Here is a 21,963-nt window from a genome sequence, read left to right as displayed (position 1 = left end):
CTGACAGAGAACAAATGACTTGTGCACTGACCCACAACTACTGACAGACAGAACTGAGAGTATTATCTGGACCTTCTGACTTATCTCCCTGGATTCTCTTTGACTTATCAAGATACAGTATATGTATGCAAATTAGAAATGCGACCCCCTAAATTTTGCCTCATCCTACTAGATTCTCCCATTTTCTGCTTCCTGTGATACGTATGGGTAAAAGTGTGTTGTTTACCTTTCCAAAGGAATCTTGGAATTGGATTGTTTAATGACCACATACTTTGTCACCATCCCTCCTTCTAGATGTCCAGCACTCCCTGAAGGACATATGCTATTAACACTCACTGGAGTTCATCTCCTCGGCTAAATGCAGTTCAGTTTTCTCTCCTTGACTACCTTAGGGTCTGAATCATTCTCCAAGCATCACCTTTCTGTTCTATGAATGTGAAGTATAGATAAAGGATAAGTCTATGGAGCACATTCTAGCCATTTCACGCTTACTACATTGCCTCCTAGATTTTTATCTGAATAATAATTTTCTTCAGTTTCAAAGACTGTAATACTATACATTTGTACCTCTCCCCAATAAATAACTTTTAGCATTTTTTCATGGATATTTTAATGCCCAAACCATGAAAACACAAATGATAACTCTATTTGTTTGTATTGACATATAAAACAGAACAGAAGAGAATGATGCATTGGTCTAAGTGTAAGTTCCAAGAAGAAACTGCCTGAAATACATACCAGTAGTAAATAACCCTTAATCAAAGGAATTCCTGTATCCTTGTGGATATTATTCACTTAAAAACAGATCCCTTAGGAAAAGAGAGAAAAATATACCAAACCCAAAGAGTGTTAAGTTTCTACCAGTGACAATATTATATTATGACCTAACAATTAATATAACACATCATTGTAAACTGCAGAGAAATGAAGATAACTAACAAGAGCGATATGCTAGGTGGTTTGCACATTGTAATATTTTTACTTGTCTTGATAATTCTCTAATACAGATGATATTTTCCCCCATTTGTCAAAGATGAAAGGTAGAATGGCAATCTTTGTATCACATAGCTAATAAGAATGGAGCTACACATAGGTACTTATACTTGGGACAGGGCTCTTCTAAAAGCAAATACCTACTCATAAAGGTGAATTGCGATTGATACACAGAGCTAAGTGACTCTTTAACCAATAAGCCTAAATGCATGGAAAGATTTTTTAAATGGCATCCAAGACAGTGCTTTATTCTTAGCACTTATAAAAATTTATCTTAAGAATTCAGAATTGTGATTAAGAGCTGCAACTAGGGTAAGTTTCACTGTAGTGAGTTTAAATTTATAATTTACAAGAGCAATGCCACAACCAACTGCTAACTGTGTTTTAGGAGACCATGCTTATTTTGATGAAACAGTTGAGAGCTTGCCTTCTACATTACACACAACAGAAAATATCTACATTGATCTTGTGGTTTAGGCGAGACTTTCTATGCTGTTTGGTTGCTATATTGACTTTAATGAATAATCACGGGCAAAGTATAATCTTTTTAGAAATTCAGTTACTCTCAGGGTGGCAGGAAGTTGTTTGCCATCAACATTTAATGCATATTAATTGGATTTTGATACTGGAAAAAGCTATCATATTTTTTTCTTTACTGGAGGATTAATGGTTTACAGTCAACAGTAAAATACAGTAGTTTGTACATGTGTTACATTTCCCAGTTTTCCACATAACAATTCAACCACCTCTAGGTCCTCCTCTGCCATCATGTTCCAGGAACTGAATCCTCCACCCTACCCCACAGACTTTTACTTCGGTGTAATACACCAAACACAGTTCAAGTTCTGCTTTTTGTTTTCCCTTCTGTTCTTATTTGTAGCCATTACTTTTATGATCTCAGCCTTATTATTTTGAGCAGTTAAAGTTTTCTTGTGCTTGTAAATTTAGCAGGATTACTATTGTTGAGTCAATAAGTGGCATTGTGGTTATAGTATTGTATTCCTTTCTACTTGTTTTTTTTTTTTTTTTTTTGGCTCACACAGATTATTTTATTTTATTTTAAATTATACTACTAACATTTGGGGGGGGGAGTGATTTATTTGCGTTGCTTCCATTTCCCTACTGTAGTGTTAGGACTTGACATTAAGCATCAGTCTTCTACTTCCTATTTACAGTTCATCCAGAATATTACTCCAAATACAATATATAGCTCAAAAGAAAACCGTAGGGGCGCTGTCGTTCCTGTTTTTCTTTCCTCTTTACATGTTTCGCAAAAATCATGGGACTTAAATGAACTTTCTATGGAGAGTTTCTGTACAAGTATGAAAGGGTAGGGAATACAGGAATAGAGCCAAACAAAATTTTGCACAAATAACAATGAAACACAGAAAGGATACGTGATGTTATCTGGGGCACAAATATAAACAATACAGTACCATTTGAGTAATTTAGCAAGACAATACTCATATTTTATATAGAAATAAAATCGCAAACCTGGAGAATGCTCTGACAAATATTAAACATTATATATACAATGAGGTAAATGTACCTTGGTCTCTTGAGAGGTAATTTAAGTCTTTTAAAGCAATTGACATTTTGAAGCATCTCCTGAACATATATAAGGAAATTATCAAACACCCCATTCCATTGGCACAATGTGAAAAAAGGGATATCAAAAACATGGTTCGTGGCCATTCATTCAAAATATTGTTAAAAATAAACACAAATTCTTCTTACGTTTTATATATAAATAGGTTGAATGTTATTAGCCACATTTCAAAGAATTTACAAGGTTGCATAATAGGATTCTCAAGTTTAAACATACTGACAGTCCTCAGAATGTCCTAGACGTGGGCATTCCAGCAACCCAAACCAGACACCAGAAGCTTCGGTGCATGCCCAGAGCTATTCTTTAGGGACTCAAAAAATCTCTCCCTTGGCATTCCCTGCCAGACTGTAACAAAACCATTACTTGGAGCCTCCAGTTTGGAGTCAGAACACTGCCACAGTCAAGAAACAAAAGAAACAGTTATTTTACAATCACTCTTTCAGTGCAAAAATAAAACAAACTCTCGGTTAACCTGTCTGATGGGTTTCTGATTCTGATTTGCATTTTTAATGAGCACTTGACCATCCCGCTTTCCAGCAGAGTCTGTATGTGACGGTTCTCAGAGGTGCAGAAAAGGGAACTCATTCATATATAAACTGCAAAATGGCCAAGGGACCACTTAAATTCTGTAGTCACAACTGCAACTTTGAATTTTTAATGGCCATAGCACTAGACACTGACTCAAGGCACTTCTTGAGCACTATTATTACAGCAGAAAAACATTACAGGCTCAGCTCTTTGGGTCTCACCCTGTCCCACAGGGGACGTGATTGGTCACTGCTGCTGGCACAACTCCTGTTGCCATAGCTGCCACCTGGAAGCCATCCCGTTCCTTCCTTCCGTGGTCAGAGCTGTGCTCAGAGCAAGGCAGCCGGGAGGGGACTCATCCACCCAAGATTCCACCCAATCTACGAACTTAAGAGACTCCCTCCCTGTCTGTCACATTCAATGACTTGAGTTATTTGAAGGAAATACAAGTAGCCTACAGTGCTCTCCACACCCAAAGCTGTTACTCAGTCTTAAAAGGCTGCTGGCTGGCTGGGTGGGGGTGCGGGGAAAGGTGGTGCTAAGGCAGTGTTCTCTGAGTCCAGCAGAAAGGGGACCGAGTGGAGCAGCTGAAGGGGTAAGGAGGGGGCCAAGGGTATCTACATCCCTCTAACTCCCTCCTCTCCCATCCCCATCCGTCCAGGCAGGTTCTGGAGGAGGTGAATGTGGACAGGTAGCTCGGTGGCCTTAAGGTAATGTTGTAGCCAAGCTGAGCTCAGAAGGTGAGTATCTGAAGACAGGCAGTTAAACAAAAACTTTTGTTTCTAAACAACAAAATTAACATGCCAGTTAAAGTGATCTACAGTCACTGTCACAGTAGTTGTCACTGGTTTCAGCTTTTATGTTCATTCTCAATGCTAGCTAATTGAAATTTATCACACTCTCATTAGCCCCAAAAAGGAATTAACTGCAGTCAATGTGAACTCGATTTAGAACTAAATTCCACTTTTGAAACCCTCCTGGATTCACCACCAAAAAAGTTTCCCCAATGAGGCAAGGACAGTATAATTGTAAATCAATGATTTAAACAGTGTCTTTAGCAACAGTTTCTAACCTTTTATGAAAATGAGAACATGAGATATCATGTTACCAATCACAAATTTAAATTAGACAAGAACTTTTGGTATGTTCTCTAAAATCATATAAAAATAATTTTAGTGGTAAGATACATTGGTCCCCTATATTTCCAAAAAAAAAAAAAAGAGTACAAGAGAAGTACCAGATCATAGTTAGAAATGATTAAACAGAAACTATAACAAATTAAAAGAGAAAAACTTCCAAATCATTCCTTTGCTTTAATGAAACCATGATATCTAAACTTGTAGTCAAAACATTAATTTTTAAGTGCATTTTTCCTGTGATGTTTTTAAACAGATGAAGTCAGCACTAAGCTCCTATGAAGTATGTCATTAATTCTATGATAACTTTGGCTTGAAGAGTCAACAGTCTTCCAATTTTGCTATGTGATAAAACATTTATCAGAGGGCAGCTCAGTGAGCATAAGTGACCACCATCTCTTACCCCAAATACTGGAGAGGTTATTCTGACCATCTCTTCTGGAAGTTGATAGAACTAACTGCAAAGTCAAGGTCTTGCCTCACAACTACAGTTGCCTTTCTTCCTTTCTTTCTTTCTTCCTTTCTTTCTTTCTTTCTTTCTTTCTTTCTTTCTTTCTTTCTTTCTTTCTTTCTTTTTTTCCACCTTAAAATAAGGTCACAGTGATAAAGAGGTCTCTGATAACTGTGAAAGCCCTGCAAAGACGTTTAGCACTGGAAATAAAAGATCAATGATGAGAAGCCAGTTTCAATTTAATGTGAGAAGAACTATGACAAGTTCACTTTAAACATTTACCGTGAGCAAAAAGCATCTGTAACTGGAAAATCTACACTCAGAAAATACTTCTACTGCCTCTCGCCCAAATCGCAAGGGTGCGCTGAACTCACTACACCACCACGTGGATTAGTAACTGCGCCATCTGCACGCAGGAGACGATATTAAAAGCTGCCCTCCCCAAACTGTAGTGAGGTCTCAAAGCAGCCCTGTACTGACTCTAGGCTCAATTACAAAGACTGAAAATCCTAGAAATGTTGACACCTGCTTACCAAATATGATTCTCCTGCATACCTGTTAGCTGTTCAAATTATTAACCACCTTTACTTTCCCATTTAACATGAACCATATTTGCATCTCAAACGTAACACATTTCTTAAAAAATATAACACTGTCTTTGATCAGATAAAGGGGGAAAAATGGCTTACAGAATGCCACAAAACTTTTACAAGCAGCTAGACAAGCTTTCCCTTTTCGAACAATTAGTCCATAGGCTGGGGCTTTAAATTACTAAAGTACTATAAGCATCTGGGTGCCACGTGACTTTTAAAGTAACCTACACAACACAGGTAAGTGCAAAGTTCGATGTAAGATCGTTCAAACGTAACCATGACAACAATTTACCAATTAATGCCACTTCGTTTCTTTAGTGGTTTAAGTACGTTTTGGTAGGAGAAAGGCATTTTCAAAATGGAATACTGAACAACATACCACAAAAACACTCCCAACAAACAAACAAACAAACAAACAAACAAATCTGGTGACCCAGAAACCTTTTTTTTTAAATTAAAACATGAAGAGGTTTTGATACATAGAGACTTGAAGCACCTCTACTCGTTTCCATTTAAAAGACATATGGAAGTGGCACTTTCTGGTATAGTACAATTCCACTCATTTAGGCAATCATGTCCTAAATACGCGAAAGAACAGTTAGAGTATACAAAATACAACCGTATAAGTTCTGTCCCTCACTACTATATGAGGTCATTTTTAGACTCAAGATAAGAGCTTTATAAGTATTCATTTTAAGATCCTGAAAATCACAGAACAGTACATTCAAAGTCTGAAGCAAGGGAACTCTTTAGTGGTTCAGAATCCTCTGAGAATGTACTAACCAGGAGTAAATCACTTTCTCTGAAAATAAGAAATGTTTCATTTCGCTCATCAATCCAGCTCCTTTAACTAACCTTAAAGGTAATTTTCAGCAGAGTTACCTAAAGTTAAGACCTGCAATTTAAAATTTTAAAAGACCTTCTTTTAAAAAACAAGTTCTGTTAATAAAAAATACAGGTAGACTGCATAATATTTGAGAACTGTCCTGGGAAAGCAGCGTTCACTCATAGTGCAGAAGAGGACCCACAGGGCTGTTTTCTGGGTCCCAAGAATCCTTGGGAAGTTCTCAATTGACCTTATGCCACTGTCGCACAAGGAAGCAATAGCCTTCTGTTCCCTCTCAGTGAGGTAGAACAAGTGACTTCCCAAATGAAGACCCAGGAGCAGATCTGGAGGCGAAGTAGAGTTCAGGCAAAGCTGGAGAGTTACATTTTGATGCCTTCCTGTTGACTGAGTTGTGACAATGTCTTCTTAATCCTCAAAGCTGTAAGTCTGGCTGCTCCGTTGGCATACCAACATTCTCTCATGATTTTAGCCATCACTCTCAAGGCTTCGCAGCTCTGCCATCTGTTTGGAATATTTGGCCTTAATTTCTGCTCACAAACAACTTTCCTCATTTCTTCAACGGATGGGTCAGAAGGTACAAGATCATAATAAGGCAGCTGGTAATCTTCATGAATTCCACCAATGGAACATCGCCGTGCTATCTCCCAGAACACCAAGCCCATGGCATAGATGTCGGCCCGTTTGAAGGACTCAAAGTGCTTCATGTTTATGGAGTCGTCCAGGACCTCAGGAGCCATGTACCTTTTTGTTCCCACTCTGTGATTTGGAGCAATGTCAATGGTGTCTGTGGCTGAGTCATGTCTTACTGCCAGCCCCAAGTCTGCGATGCAGCAAGTCCCGTTCTTCTTTACAAGGATATTCTTGGATTTCAAATCTCTGTGAGCAATGGCTGGTTTTCCTTGGGTGCCGACAATTTCCATGTGAAGATGGGCGAGTCCACTTGCTGTGGACAGAGCGAGTTTTATCATTCCTTCCACAGTAACTGTGTATCGATTCAAATAGTCAAAGAGGGACCCGTGCTCATGATAATCTGACACCAACCAGAGCTGAGTCCACGTGCCATTGTCTTTATTGTCTGCTGCTATGAACCCCAAGATGTTTTCATGACGTAGCATCACAGTTTGATAGATCTCTGCCTCACGGAACCAGGAACGCTCTTCTCTGGAGGAGAATATTTTAACAGCCACCTCTTCTCCTCTCCACTTGCCTCGCCATACTTCTCCAAATCGACCCTTGCCGATACTTTCTTGTAGCACAATAGTTCTGGCAATTGTTCTCTGAACGAGCAATGGCAAACCTGACCCAGAGCCAGATGTTGTCATGTCGTAAATCAAATCTTTCAGTGTAGTACCCTCAGAGATAAAAGGACGGTCTAATGATGGGTCCTCTTCGTTCGGCACTCGGTGGTGAATGTCCATGCGATTGTGGCAGATATAAACCATCAACATAAGTGAGACGCAGACAAAGCAGACTGGTCCGGCAATGACAGCAGCCAGTTCGACGGGACCAAGACCAGACGATGGCTTTCCAGCAGTTGGGAGTTCTATCTTGTTGCAGTGGTCCTGGTTGCAGCAGTATGTGGTGACGGACCCAGTCTTCGAAGACGGTGCACACACAAAGGGTCTGTCCCGGGGAATCAGGTCGATTTCAGCTATGCACATGCTGTTGTGTATAACTTTGTCTGTGGTCTCCGTCACAGAGACAAAGCAAAGTCCATCGGTGACACAAGTAAAATTGTCCTTTGTGCAAAGATGGCAGAAACACTGCAACGCCGCAGCCCTCGAGACCAGCGTGGCCGCCGCCGCTGCCGCCAGCACGAGCAGGAGCAGCCGGGGCCGCCGAGCAGTGGCCGCCGCCTTCATGGTCCCGCCGCCACCGCCCGTGGCCCGGCCCGGCCCGGCCGCCGCCTCTCCTTTCTACTTGTTTATTGTAGGTGAGTAAGGTTGGTGAGGCAGGATGGGAAATATTACCAGAGAGGTAATTTTACTGTATTGATCTGAGAGTTATGAAACCTGCTCACAGCCTTTGTAGATAATATTTTGCTTGTTTGTTTTTTCCTGTATATTGAAGGAGTATGCATCGCTTTCCCATCTATAGCTCAGGAACAAATTTCTATGAATCTCCCTTGAGACAGGGAAGTATTGCATGACTTTATTGTCAGTTCTGAGCTGAGATAATTCTCTGACACACTGGTGAGTCTTTTTGGAACAATCTGGTACCTGATTAGCTCATGGACTAAAAACCCATAGATTCTCTGCTCTGCTGTGGCTCTCTGCCCCCCTATATAGTAACCAAGATGATGTTAGTAGCCAGCCGGAATGTTTTCTGCAGTACTGGGACTCTCCCTTGCTCCCCTTTTTTGTGCAGTGGTCAAACATACATGAATCCACCTATGTTTATGTATTTTCTTCAAAAGTCTCAGCTGCGGTTTGTTGAAATTGGTGTATTCTTTTGTTGGATTTCTGTCAATACTTGTCTTGGAGAGTTAGTAAGCAGTTGTTATACTCCAACGCTTTGCCTATGGAAGGCCTACATTTTCCCATATTTTAATTTTTTTACCGTTTTTGTGTTTTTAAATAATATTTATTTATTAAAATATTGATTTAATAATGATAGGATGGTAGGATTAGAGGGGTACAATTCCACACAATTCCTACTACCAGAGTTCCACATCCCATACCCTCCATTGGAAGGTTCCCTATTCTTTAACCCTCTGGGAATATGGACCCAGGATTATTATGGGGTGCAGAAGGTGGAAGGCATGGCTTCTTTAATTTCTTCTCCACTAGACATGGGTTTTGGCAGGTAGATCCACACCCCCATCCTGATTCTGTACTTCCCTAGTAGAGCAGGACTCTGGAGAGCTGGGGTTCCAGGACACAGTGGTGAGGTCATCTGCCCATGGAAGTCAGGTTGACATCATGGTAGTATTTTCAACTTGGTGGTTGAAAAGCATTAAGATATAAAGCAGAACAAATTATTTTATAATCAGGAACAAAAGGTAAAAACATAGCAAGTGAGATTTGGGGGTCTCCATTTTGGAAAAAGCTAGGAAAGTCCCCTTAGAATATACCTAAAATAACTTCATGACTTTTTACTATTTTTTTAAACAGATCTTCTTTTTTATATGAGAGATAACGAGAGAAGCTAGACTTCTGCTCAGTTCTGGTTTCTGGCAGTGCTAGGGATTTAGCCTAGGTCATCAGTGCCACAGGCACCAGTGACTTTTGAAAATACATTCTATTGTTACCCCAGCCCATTCCTACTTTTTTTAAAAAATAGATTATATTTCAGTCAAACATGTTAATGAAAATACTTTCTGGGGTTAGGGAAATGGACAGTGATAATATTGCTGAGCTTTCATGACTGAGGTTTCAAGTTTCATTCCCAGTACTGCATATGCTATAGAGATATTCTGGCATCTCTCTCTCTCTCTCTCTCTCTCTCTTTCTCTCTCTCTCTCTCCCTCCCTCCATCCCTCCCTTATGTTAAACTCTGTTTTTCATACATAATCAATAAAATAAACCTATACAAACATTATCTGCCATGGGTACATGATAGACTGTATGACAACGACACTGCATTTGAGGGGTTCTCAGAGGATCACACTTACAGTCACACATAAGCGGATATAGAAGATATTCCAAGGATAATTAATTATACCATCAGTATAAGGTGAGCATATTATGAAGTAAGAGGTGTAGGGTAAGTAAGAAGACTTAATGGTGAAGCCAAAGTGACAGATGCCTCATTTTAAAAGCTTTTTATAAGACTTCCAGAAGGTTTTCAGAGGCATGGCCTTGCAGTAATAGGGAACAGAAAGGACACCCCCCCCAAAGTATCTACAACGAGAGACCTCATCAGCGCTAGCAACTACAATGGGGACATCTGCACTCACAGACACAGGAAGTTGCTCATGCGCATGGCTGGGACAAGAAGGGGATTGGGTTTGTAGGCAAACATGGAAATTTTCCACTCTGGGCAATGCATCTTTGTGCCATTTATGCCTCTCCTCACATAATCAAGCCGGTGAAAACAGAAAACAGAGAAAACAGCTTGCTATATTGTAATCTGTGACATAGGGGTAATAGTCTTCTGAATTTTAGACAAAAGTTCAGTCTGTTGCCCAAACTTAAAAGTAATTTGCAGCAGCTGGTGGCATTGAAAAGCCAAACTGCTAAACAGTGCTTTGTCCTGCTTATATGAACACAGCTAAAGCCCAGCAGCAACCAAAATAAGACAATACAACCATATTTATGCAACACAAGAACACAAAAGATTAAAAAAAAATTAAAAAGCCCTCCCCCCAGCCCCTATACCTAGCTCAACATATAAACAGGGAAGACTAGAGAGAGAGCAACAATAGCACCACCTTCAGGTCAACAATAACAAGCACAATAAATGTGTAAGAAAAAAAACAGGAATAAATAAATATGATGCCACATCAGCCAGATAGAAATAAAACAAAGGAACTCCAAGAAATTACAGATATAAAAAATCTACTAGAGACAGACTACAGAAATGTCATTATGAGAACTCTCCAAGAATCTAAGCACAGTATGGGGAAAGATACACAATAATAGAAAGAACATTTTACTATGGAATAAAGACAGGCAAAAGAAGAACACAGTATAGAGTTCACTAAGAAACTACAAATACTGAAAGAACTTCAATCAGAATTCACCATGCAGTTAGGAAACATGAAAGAAAAACCTCAAACAGAACTGCAGGGATGGAAACACACTCTGAGTGCAATTCTAGCTAAAGTAGATGGCTTATGAAGTAGACTCACATATGCAGAAGAAAGAATTTCCAATATAGAAGATACAGTTAGTCCACTCTTTCAGTTTAAAAATGAGGGAGAGGAAAAGTTTAGAAAGAATGAAATGACTCTCTGAGAAATTATAGACTCCATCAATAGGTCAAATGTAAGAGTGATAGGAATATCTGAGGATGAAGACCAGGTCAAAATACAAGAGATAATTTTCAGAGAAATTTCAGCTGACAATTTACCTCACTCAGGCAATCCTCAAACATACTTATTCAAGAGGTAGAATGCTCACCCAGGTTCATAAATTCAAAATGACCAACAGAAAGGCAGATTACTGTAAAAATATTGAAACTCGGGAGCCAGGCAGTAGCACAGCGGGTAAAGCACAGGTGGCGCAAAAAGCAAGGATCTGCGTAAGGATCCCGGTTCAAGCCCCCGGCTCCCCACCTGCAGGGGAGTCGCTTCACAGGCGGTGAAGCAGTTCTACAGTTGTCTATCTTTCTCTCCCCCTCTCTGTCTTCCCCTCCTCTCTCCATTTCTCTCTTTCCTATCCACCAATGATGACATCAATAATAACAACAATAATAACTACAGCAATAAACCAAGGGCAACAATAAAGGTAATAAATAAATAAATAAATATTAAAAAATATTGAAACTCAATGTTAAAGAAAAAAATGCCGGATGCAGGGGAAAGGAAAGAAGTTACATACAAGGGCATAGTTATCAGGTTTTCATCAGATTTATCTCAAGAGAGAATGGAATGAAACATTCAATATTCTTTTTTTATTTTTCTATTTCTTTATTGAGGAATTAATGTTTTACATTTGACAGTAAATACAATAGTTTGTACATATATAACATTTCTCAGTTTTCAACATAACAATACAACCCCCACTAAGACAACCCCCACTAGGTCCTCTGTCATCATTTTTGGACCTGTACTCTCCCCCTCACCCACCCCAGAGTCTTTTACATTGGTGCAATACACCAACTCCAGTTCAGGTTCTACTTGTGCTTTCTTTTCTGATCTTGTTTTCAACTTCTGTCCGAGAGTGAGATCATCCCATATTCATCTTTCTGTTTCTGACTTATTTCACTTAACATGAATTTTTCAAGCTCCATCCAAGATCGGCTGAAAACGGTGAAGTCACCATTTTTAATAGCTGAGTAGTATTTCATTGTGTATATATACCACAACTTGTTCAGCCACTCATCTATTGAACACCTGGGTTGCTTCCAGGTTTTGGCTATTACAAATTCTGCTGCCAAGAACATAGGTATACATAGATATTTTTGGATGGGTGTGTTGGGTTCCTTAGAATATGTCCCCAGGAGAGGAATTGAAGGATTGTAGGGTAGGTCCATTTCTAGCTTTCTGAGATTTCTCCAGACTGCTCTCCAAAGAGGTTGGACCAATTTACATGACCACCAGCAGTGAAGGAGGGTTCCTTTGACCCCACAACCTCTCCAGGATTTGTTGCTGCTACCTTTTCTGATGTATGACATTCTCACAGGAGTGAAGTAGTATTTCATTTTGTCTTGATTTGCATTTCTCTGACAATCAGAGACTTAGCATTTTTTCATGTGTTTCTTGGCCTTTTGGATCTCTTCTGTGGTGAATATTCTGTTTATGTCCTTTCCCCATTTTTAGATGGGGTTATTTGTTTTCTTGTTGGTGAGTTTGACAAGCTTTTTATATATTTTGGTTATTAAACTGTTGTCTGATGTATGGCACATAAAGATCTTCTCTCATTCTGTAAGAGGTCTCTTTGTTTGGGTATTGGTTTCTTTTGCTGTGCAGAAGCTTTTTAATGTGATGTAGTCCCAAAGGTTTATACTTGCCTTAGTCTTCTTTGTAATTGGATTCATATAATTGAAGATGTCTTTAAAATTTATGCAGAAAAGAGTTCTGCCAATATTTTCCTCTAAGTATCTGATAGTTTCTGGTCTAATATCCAAGTCCTTGATCCACTTGGAATTTACTTTTGTGTTTGATGAAGTAAAGTGGCTCAATTTCATACTTCTGCATGTTTCAACCTATTTTTTTTCCAACACCATTTGTTGAAGAGATTCCTCTTTCCCCATTTAACAGTCTGGCCACCTTTGCCAAAGATTAGATGTCCATAGGTGTAGGGTCTTACTTATGGGCTCTCAACTCTATTCTGCTAGTCGGTGTGTCTATTCATGTTCCAGTACAACACAGTTTTGATTACAATGGCCCTATAATACAATTTGAGATCTGGGAGTGTGATGTCTCCAGTTCTGTTCTTTCTTCTCAAGATTGTTTTGGCAATTCTAGGTCTTTTCTGGTTCCAGATAAACATTAGTAGCATTTGTTCTATTCTCCTAAAAATATGCCTGGGATCTTGATGGTGATAGCATTTGTATATGGCTCTGGTTAGTATATTCATTTTGATTTTGTTAATTCATCAAACATGTGAACATGGAATATCCTTCCTCTTCTTTGTGTCTTTTTCTATTTCTTTGAGTAGTGAAACATGATTTTCAGTATAGAAGTCTTTGGCTTATTTGGTTAGGTTTATTCCTAAATATTTTATTGTTTTTGTTGCTATAGTAAAAGGAATTGATTTCTGGATTTCAATTTCTTCCAACTTAGTGTTTGCATAGAGGAATGCCACTGACTACTGAATGTTGATTTTGTAGCCCTATACCTTACTGTATTGCCTGATGATTTCCAAAAGCTTCTTGCTGGGTTCCTTAGGGTTTTCTATGTATACTATCATGTCATCTGCAAATAGGGAGAATTTGACTTCTTCTTTTCCAGTCTATATCCCTTTAATTCCTTGCTCCTGCCTGATTGCTATGGCAAGAACTTCCAACACTATGTTGAATAATAATGGTGATTGTGGGCAGCCCTGTTTAGTACCTGATCTGAGGGGAAATGCTTCCAGTTTTTGACTGTTGAGTATGATGTTGGCTGTAGGTTTGCTATATATAGACTCCACTATCTTGAGGAATTTTCCATCTATTCTCATTTTATAAAAATATTTATTTATTTATTTATTCATTCCCTTTTGTTGCCTTTCTTGTTTTATTGTCATAGCTATTTATTGTTGTTGTTGGATAGGACAGAGATAAATGGAAAGAGGAGGGGAAGACAGAGAGGAGGAGAGAAAGACACCTACAAACCTGCTTCACTGCCTGTGAAGCAACTCCCATGCAGGTGGGGAGCCGGGGGCTCGAATCAGGATCATTGTGCCAGTCCTTGCGCTTTGAGCCACCCACGTGTCATTAACATGCTGCGCTACAGCCCGACTCCCTCTATTCTCATTTTTGTAGTGTTTTGATCATAAAGGGATGTTGGATTTTGTCAAAGGCTTTCTCTCCATCTATTGATATGATCATGTGGTTTTTGGTCTTTTATTGATGTGGTGGATCACGATTATTGATTTACATATATTAACCAACCTTTCATCCCTGGGATAAACCCCACTTGGTCATGATGAATATTTTTTTAATATACTGCTGTATCTGGTTGGCTAGAATTTTGTTCAATATTTTAGCATCTATGTTCATCAGTGATATTGGTCTGTAGTTTTCTTTTTTGGTTGTGTCCCTGTTTGCTTTTGTTATCAAAGTTATGTTGGCTTCATAGATGCTGGAAGAGAGTATTCCTGTGTCTTCAATTTTCTGGAAGACTTTTAAAAGTAGAGGTTTTGACTCTTCCTTGAATGTTTTGTAGAATTCATTGGTAAAACCATCTGGTCCAGGACTTTTATTCTTGGGAAGGTTTTTGATAACTGTTCAATTTCATTAGCTGTGATGGGCCTGTTTATATTATCTAGTTCCTTTTTATTGAATTTTGAAAGTTCATAGGCATTGAGGACATCGTCCATTTCTTCTAGGTTCTCTAGCTTGGTGGCATATAGTTGTTCAGAGAAGCCTCACATGATGGCTTGAATTTCTGTGGTGTCCATTATGATATCTCCTCTTTCATTTACAATCCAATTTATTTTGGTCTTCTAGTTTGTCGTTGTTTTGTGATTCCAGTTAAAGGCTTGTCAATTTTTTTCACTCTTACAAAGAGCCAACATTTACTTTCATTGATCTTTTGTGTGGTTTTCTTATTTTCAATGTTATTTCTGCCCTTACTTAGTTATTTCTATCCTTCCGGTTGCTTCAGGGTCCCTTTGTTCTTCTTCTTCTTCTAGTCTTTAAGGTGTGTAATCAGGTTGTTTTTTGCTGATTTTTCTTGTTTTCTAATGTGTGCTTGTATGGCTACAAACTTCCCCCTCAGCACTGCCTTAGCTGTGCCCCAAATATTTTGATAGCTGTGCCTTCATTTTCATTGAACTCTTGAAACATTTTGATTTCTTCCTTTATTTCCTCTTTGACCCAGTAGTTGTTTGATAGTATACTGTTGAGCTTTCACATTTTAGGACTATTACTAATCTTTTGTTTATTGTTAAGTTTTATTTTAATTCCACTGTGGTCTGAGAAGATACTGGGATTATTTCAGTGCTGTTGAATTTGCTGATGCTGTCTTTGTGGCCTAACATATGGTCTATCCTTGAGAATGACCCATGTGGACTTGAGTAGAATGTGTATTCCCATTTCTTGGGATGAATGACTCTGAAAATGTCCAATAGTTCTAGTTTATTTATCTCCTCATTTAGCTCCCTCATTTCTTCATTGATTTTCTGCCTAGATGATCTGTCAAGTTGAGAGAGTGGGGTGTTAAGTCCCCTACTATGACTGTGCTGCTGTTAATATATTGCTGTAGCTCTTGCAGTAAATGTTTGATGTATTTAGGTGGCTTCTCATTTGGGTGCATATATGTTAATAATTGTTAAGTCTTCTTGATTGACTGATCCTCTGAGCACTAAGTAATGTCCATCCCTATCTTTTTAAATTTTATTTATTTTAAAGTCTATGTCAGATATGAGAATAGTTGTTCCTGCTCTTTTTTTGTGGGCCATTGGCTTGTATGATAGTTTTCCAACCTTTCACTCTGAGTCTTTTTTTGTCTTGTTCAGTTAGGTGGGTTTCCTGTATACAACATATTGTTGGGTTGTGTTTTCTGATCCATCTTCCTACTCTGTGCCTTTTCATAGGTGAATTCAGGCCATTGGCATTTATTGATATCAAAGATTGAAGATACTTTAATGCCATTCTTGTAGATTTTTTTAAATTTATTTATTTATTTTCCTTTTTGTTGCCCTTGTTTTTTATTATTGTTGTAGTTATTATTGTTGTTATTGATGTTGTCGTTGTTGGATAAGACAGAGAGAAATGGAGAGAGGAGGGGAAAACAGAGGAGAGAGAGACAGCAGACACCTACCGACCTGCTTCACAGCCTGTGAAGTGATTCTCCTACAGGTGGGGAGCCTGGGGCTTGAACTGGGATCCTTTGTCAGTCCATGCACTTAGCGCCACCTGCGCTTAACCCACTGTGCTATCACCCTACTCCCTGTTGTAGATTTTTATAGTGTTCTGATATATGGCATATTTATGGTGTTCTGACTATTAATAGGAGAACTTTCAGAACTTCTTTCAGGGCAGGCTTGGTGATGGTTGATTCTTTCAACTGTTGCTTGTATGAGAAGGTTTTTGTTCCTCCATCTAGTCTAAATGACAGTCTACCAGGACACAGTATACTTGATTGAAAGCCTTTTTTATTGAGCACTCAAAAGATATCTTGCTATTCTCTTCTGGCCTATAGTGTTTGTGTGGAGAAGTTTGTTGCTAATCTAATGGGTTTTCCTATGTAGGTTACACTTTGTTTTTCTCCTGCAGCCTTCAGGATCATTTCTTTATCCTTTTTCCTTTCCATTCTAAATATGATATGTCTTGGTGTCTTTAAATCCAGGTTAATTATATTTTGGACCCTCTGGTCTTCTTGAACCTTTATATCTTTTATGTTGTTTAGACTAGAGAAGTTCTCAACTGTCATGTTCTGAAGAATGCTTTCTTCCCCTCCCTCTCTTTCTTCCTCTGGTAAGCCAATAATGTGTACATTATTTCTTTTGAAATCATCCTATATATATCTGTTGTTGTTTTCAGTGTCTCTTGGTCTCTTTTTGATATCTACTACTTCTCTTATAGATGTCTCTATTTCATCCTTGATCTTGACAATTATGCCTTCAGCCTCATTTGTTATATTCTCCCTCTCCTCTGCTGATTTCTGTAGTTCATCTATTTTATTACCCTGTTCTGAAACTGTTTTAGCTTGCTCAGCTAGTTGTGTTCTTAGCTCAGCAATTTCATCTTTCAGTTTTCTAATAACCTTGAGATAATTAATGTCTTCCAGAGTCTCATTTTTTTTCTGCATTTCTGATGTCAATTCTTTCAAACTCTTTACTCAGTCATGTGAATATTTCCTTAATAAGCATTTTGATGTTGACCTCACTATTTTGTGCTTCAGCCTTTTGGGGACATTTATCTGGCCTCTTGTCCTGGTTCATTTCTCCAATGTTTCTTCTTGTTAGTTTAACTATTGCATATAGTATGTTATGAGGTCCCTCTGTCAGTACTTTTCAAATTACAGATCACTCTTGCCTGGATTGACTTGTGTTTATGTAAGGTACTTAAAGAGTTCACAGTAGTGAAAAATAACAGTTGTTTCAATATTATTTCAATCCCTGAGTTGGAGCACAGATGCTGTTAAAAGCGTCATTTTTTTCTTTTTTCTTCCCTGTAGGCTATCAGAGTCTGAGGGTTTTTAAATTATAAGCAGGCTTCTTAGCTTAATCCCTCACTCCTTACCAAGTGATAAATCAGGGTGGGGGAGAGATAGCACAGTGGTTATGCAAAGAGAATCTCATACCTCAAGGATCCAAATCTCCAGGCTCAATTCAGTTTCTCTGCCAAGTTGGGCAGCACTGCTGGGCCCTGTGAGTTTCTAAAAAAGCCCCGTTTATAGTCTGTAGTTTCTGAGGCAATTACTCACTATGATATCATCTGGAGAACAATGTGGAAAGGCTCCCACTATGCAGCCCCACTGCCAGGCCACTGAGATATAACTCTTCTCCTGAGTTTCCTGGTCAGTTCTTTGTTCCCAGATGTCAGCACAGGGCCTCCCTTCTGCTGCTCCAGCCTTTGAGAGCAGTTACAATGGAGACTTACAGTTGCATTTGGTGAGTCTTAAGGGAATCCTCTCTTCCCTTCAGCAGTCTTTTTTTGTTGTTGTTGTTAAAACAAACTTGAGGTGGTGACTAAACTCGTAAACTGCCAGAATGTTACCAGCTAATCAGTCTATCCTTAAGCCCCTCTCTTTCCACGAGCCATGTGTGTTCGCACTTACCAGTGATTCAGTGGGTTCCTGAAGTTGTTCTTGTCCTGCCTTGCTATGGGCTCAGGTGTTCTTCTTTGGTAGTCCTAGTTGAACCAGGAGAGGAGAGCGAAACATTCAATATTCTTTTTTTTGTGTGTGTGATTACTTGTGAAGCTTTTTAATTTTTCACAATATACAAAGGTTCAAAAATTGTCAGAACTCCATGTCCTGGTTCCCTTTTATGAATAGTTCCATCTTCATTCAATGCCTTGGACACAGAGACTCTATATAAACCTGTAATGCTGAAATAAACATGTGCTAAGAAGAATATTTTTTAAAAACTTTTTAAAAATTTGTATTAAGGTCACATATGCTTAAAAGGCTGTATGTTTCAGGAGTACTCTTATTCCAATATCACACTGTAATGACTACTCTAGTTCGGTAGTTGGGATATTGTGGCGACTCTGTTCTTGGTCTTTTTAATCAATATTACTTTGGCTATTTGGAGTCTGTTTCCTTAAATAATGCCACTGGAATTTTAATAAGGACTGTGGTGGATATACAGAGTGTTTTGTTAGGAAAACAACTTAAGGGAGTTAATTCTTCCAATCCACAAGCATGGAATGAATCTCCATTTTTTTTGTGTGTCGCCTATTTCTTTGAACAGTGACATACTATTTTTGCTATAAGGTCCTTTAACCCTTTTCATTAAATTGAGTCCAAGATACTTAATCCATTTTGTACCACTGTGACTGGCACTGTATTCCTGACTTTGGTAACTTCTAATTCATTGTTTGCATTTAAAGACGCAAACAATGAATTACTACTTGCCATTTTACAACACTGACTTATTTCTAAAAGTTTTTTAATGAAATTTTTAGTGTTCCTATGTATATTGTTTTGTCATCTACATAGTTTCAGTCTATAAATTTATCTGGAACCAGAAAAGACCTAGAATTGCAAAACAACCTTGAGAAAAAAGAACAGAACCGGAGGCATCACACTCCCAGATCTCAAACTGTATTATAGGGCCATTGTCATCAAAACTACTTGGTACTGGAACATGAATAGACACACTGACCAGTGGAATAGAATTGAGAGCCCAGAAATGAGGCCCCACACCTATGGACATCTAATCTTTGACAAAGGGGCCCAGACTATCACATGGGGAAAGCAGAGTCTCTTCAACAAATGGTGTTGGAAACAATGGGTTGAAACATGCAGAAGAATGAAACTGAATCACTGTATTTCACCAAATACAAAAGTAAATTCCAAGTGGATCAAGGACTTGGATGTTAGACCAGAAACTATCAGATACTTAGAGGAAAATATTGGCAGAACTTTTTTCCGCATAAATTTTAAAGACATTTTCAATGAAACGAATCCAATTACAAGGAAGACTAAGGCAAGTATAAACCTATGGGACTACATCAAATTAAAAAGCTTCTTCACAGCAAAAGAAACCACTACCCAAACCAAGAGACCCCTCACAGAATGGGAGAAGATCTTTACATGCCATACATCAGATAAGAGTTTAATAATCAGCATATATAAAGAGCTTGCCAGACTCAACAACAAGACAACAAATAACCCCATCCAAAAATGGGGGGAGGACTTGGACAGAATATTCACCACAGAAGAGATCCAAAAGGCCGAGAAACACATGAAAAAATGCTCCAAGTCTCTGATTGTCAGAGAAATGCAAATCAAGACAACAATGAGATATCACTTCAGTCCTGTGAGAATGTCATACATCAGAAAAGCAAATGCTGGAGAGGGTGTGGGATCAAAGGAACCCTCCTGCACTGCTGGTGGGAATGTAAATTGGTCCAACATTCAATATTCTAAAGGAGAGGAAATTCCTGTCACAAATTTTGCATACTAAAAATTATCCCTCAAATATGAGGGAGAAATAAAGTTTCTCTCAAAAAACTAAAGGAATTTTATACAATCAACCCTACTTGCAAGAATTACGGAATGAAGTCCTGAAAGAAAGGAATACATGTTCTATATTAGGTGAACAACAGTAGACTATAACCAAGAATACAATAAAAATAGGAAAGGACAAAAAATCAAATAGGGTAGAGAATTAAAGGACAAAACTGCTCTATCAAATGTTTGTTAATTAAGAGAAATTTAAAAAAGACTTTTATAGATACACAGTGCTAGTCAATACACTTATGGTAACCACAAAACAAAACAGGGAACAGAGATTTATGTAAAATATAAGGAAAATCAGTGAGTAATTCACCACAGAAACTGATACACACAAAAATACAGATTTATAAAAATGGGCAAAGAATCAACAATTTAAAACAAACTCAAAACAAAAATTAGAATGAACATAACTTAACTGTATATTTCAATAATCATCTTAAATATGAATGGCCTAAATTCACCAGTCAAAAGATTCAGCTAAATGGATTAAAGGATAGAATCTATCCACTATTTGTTATTTTAAAGGATAAATAAAATAGATAAACCACTAGCTATACTCACCAAGAGATAAAAAGAGAATATTATAGTAAAATTCCTCAGGAATGAGAGAGGAACTATTATAACAGATGAGGCAGAGATACAAAGTATTATGCAAGAATACTATGGACATCTGCATGGAAATAAATTTGACAACTTAGAAGAAATGGACACAGCCTTACAGTCATACCAACTGCTAATCTTGACACAAGAGGAAGTAGATAAACTTAACAGACCACTCACTAATAAAGAAAAAGAAAGAATGTTCAAAAATCTCCCCCAAGAAAGAAAGCCCAGGCCCAGATGGCTATACTAATGAATTTTATAAAATATTTAAAGAATATCTAACACCCTCTCAAACTCTTTCAGAAAATATGAGAAGAGGGAACACTCCCAAACATGTTCTAGGAGGTTAGCATCATCCTGATCCCCAAAGTAGGAAAGAATTCTGCCCCAAAAGAAAACTGTATACCTATATTCCCGATGAACAGTGATGCAAAGATCCTCAACAAAATCTTGGCTAATCAAATCCAACAACATATTAAGAGACTAATCCACCAAAAATAAGTGGGATTCATCCCTGGGAGAGAGGAGTGGTGCAACATCTTCAAAAAAAAGTTTAAAAAAGAAGATATATGCATGACCCACAGACATATGCAGAAATGCTCTAATTGACTCATTACCAGAGAAATTCAAATTAAAACCACATTGAGATACCACCTCACACCTATGAGAATGGCCTTCATCAACAAAACAGGAGAGGATAAGTGTTGGAAAGGATGTGGAGAGAGAGGAACTATTACACTGCTGATGGGAATGCTAACTGCTACAACCACTATGGAGAACAGCATGGAGAATCTTTAAACAAATACAGATGGAAATATCTTACGATCCAGTAATTCCACTCCTAGGAATTTATCCAAAAGAGATTATAACACTGATAATTCACAGGGATATATGTGCCCCCATGTTCATAGCTGCTTTATTCACGATAGCCAAAATTTGAAAGCAACTGAAATGCCCTTCAATAGATGTCTGAATAAAAAAAATGAAACATATACTCAATAAATTACTACTCATCAATAAAAAAAGATTATTTTACATCCTTTTGGATAAAATGGATGGAACTAGAGAACAATATGCTTAGTGAAGTAAGCAAGAATATAAAGGAAAACTACAAGATGTTTTCATTCATTCATAAAATTTAGAGAACTGAACACACATGCTTTAAACAAACAAGCAAACAAACAAAATACAACACATATTTAGACTGTGGAAAGCTCTAATAGTTACCTAGAGGGGAGGGGTGGGCATAGAAGTTCAG

The 21,963-nt window shown here is 38.2% G+C and overlaps 1 protein-coding gene across 1 annotated transcript; it reads right to left on the bottom strand.

Moving 5' to 3' along the window:
* Positions 1-2,028: 2,028 nt before the first annotated feature.
* On the bottom strand, positions 2,029-8,065 carry LOC103114843 (TGF-beta receptor type-1). The gene has a single exon (XM_060182789.1). It carries the CDS (start codon positions 8,017-8,019, stop codon positions 6,517-6,519), a length of 1,503 nt encoding a protein of 500 aa, XP_060038772.1. The 5' UTR covers positions 8,020-8,065; the 3' UTR covers positions 2,029-6,516.
* Between the last annotated feature and the right edge of the window lie 13,898 nt (positions 8,066-21,963).

The sequence above is a fragment of the Erinaceus europaeus genome, chromosome X (assembly GCF_950295315.1).
Source record: "Erinaceus europaeus chromosome X, mEriEur2.1, whole genome shotgun sequence".
Taxonomy (NCBI): domain Eukaryota; kingdom Metazoa; phylum Chordata; class Mammalia; order Eulipotyphla; family Erinaceidae; genus Erinaceus; species Erinaceus europaeus.
Note: the sequence above shows the minus strand (reverse complement) of the source record. Positions and strands in the feature narration are given on the sequence as shown.

Coding starts and splice junctions, on each gene's coding strand:
- LOC103114843 (XM_060182789.1), bottom strand. CDS start 8,019: ATGAAGGCGGCGGCCACTGCTCGGCGGCCCCGGCTGCTCCTGCTCGTG.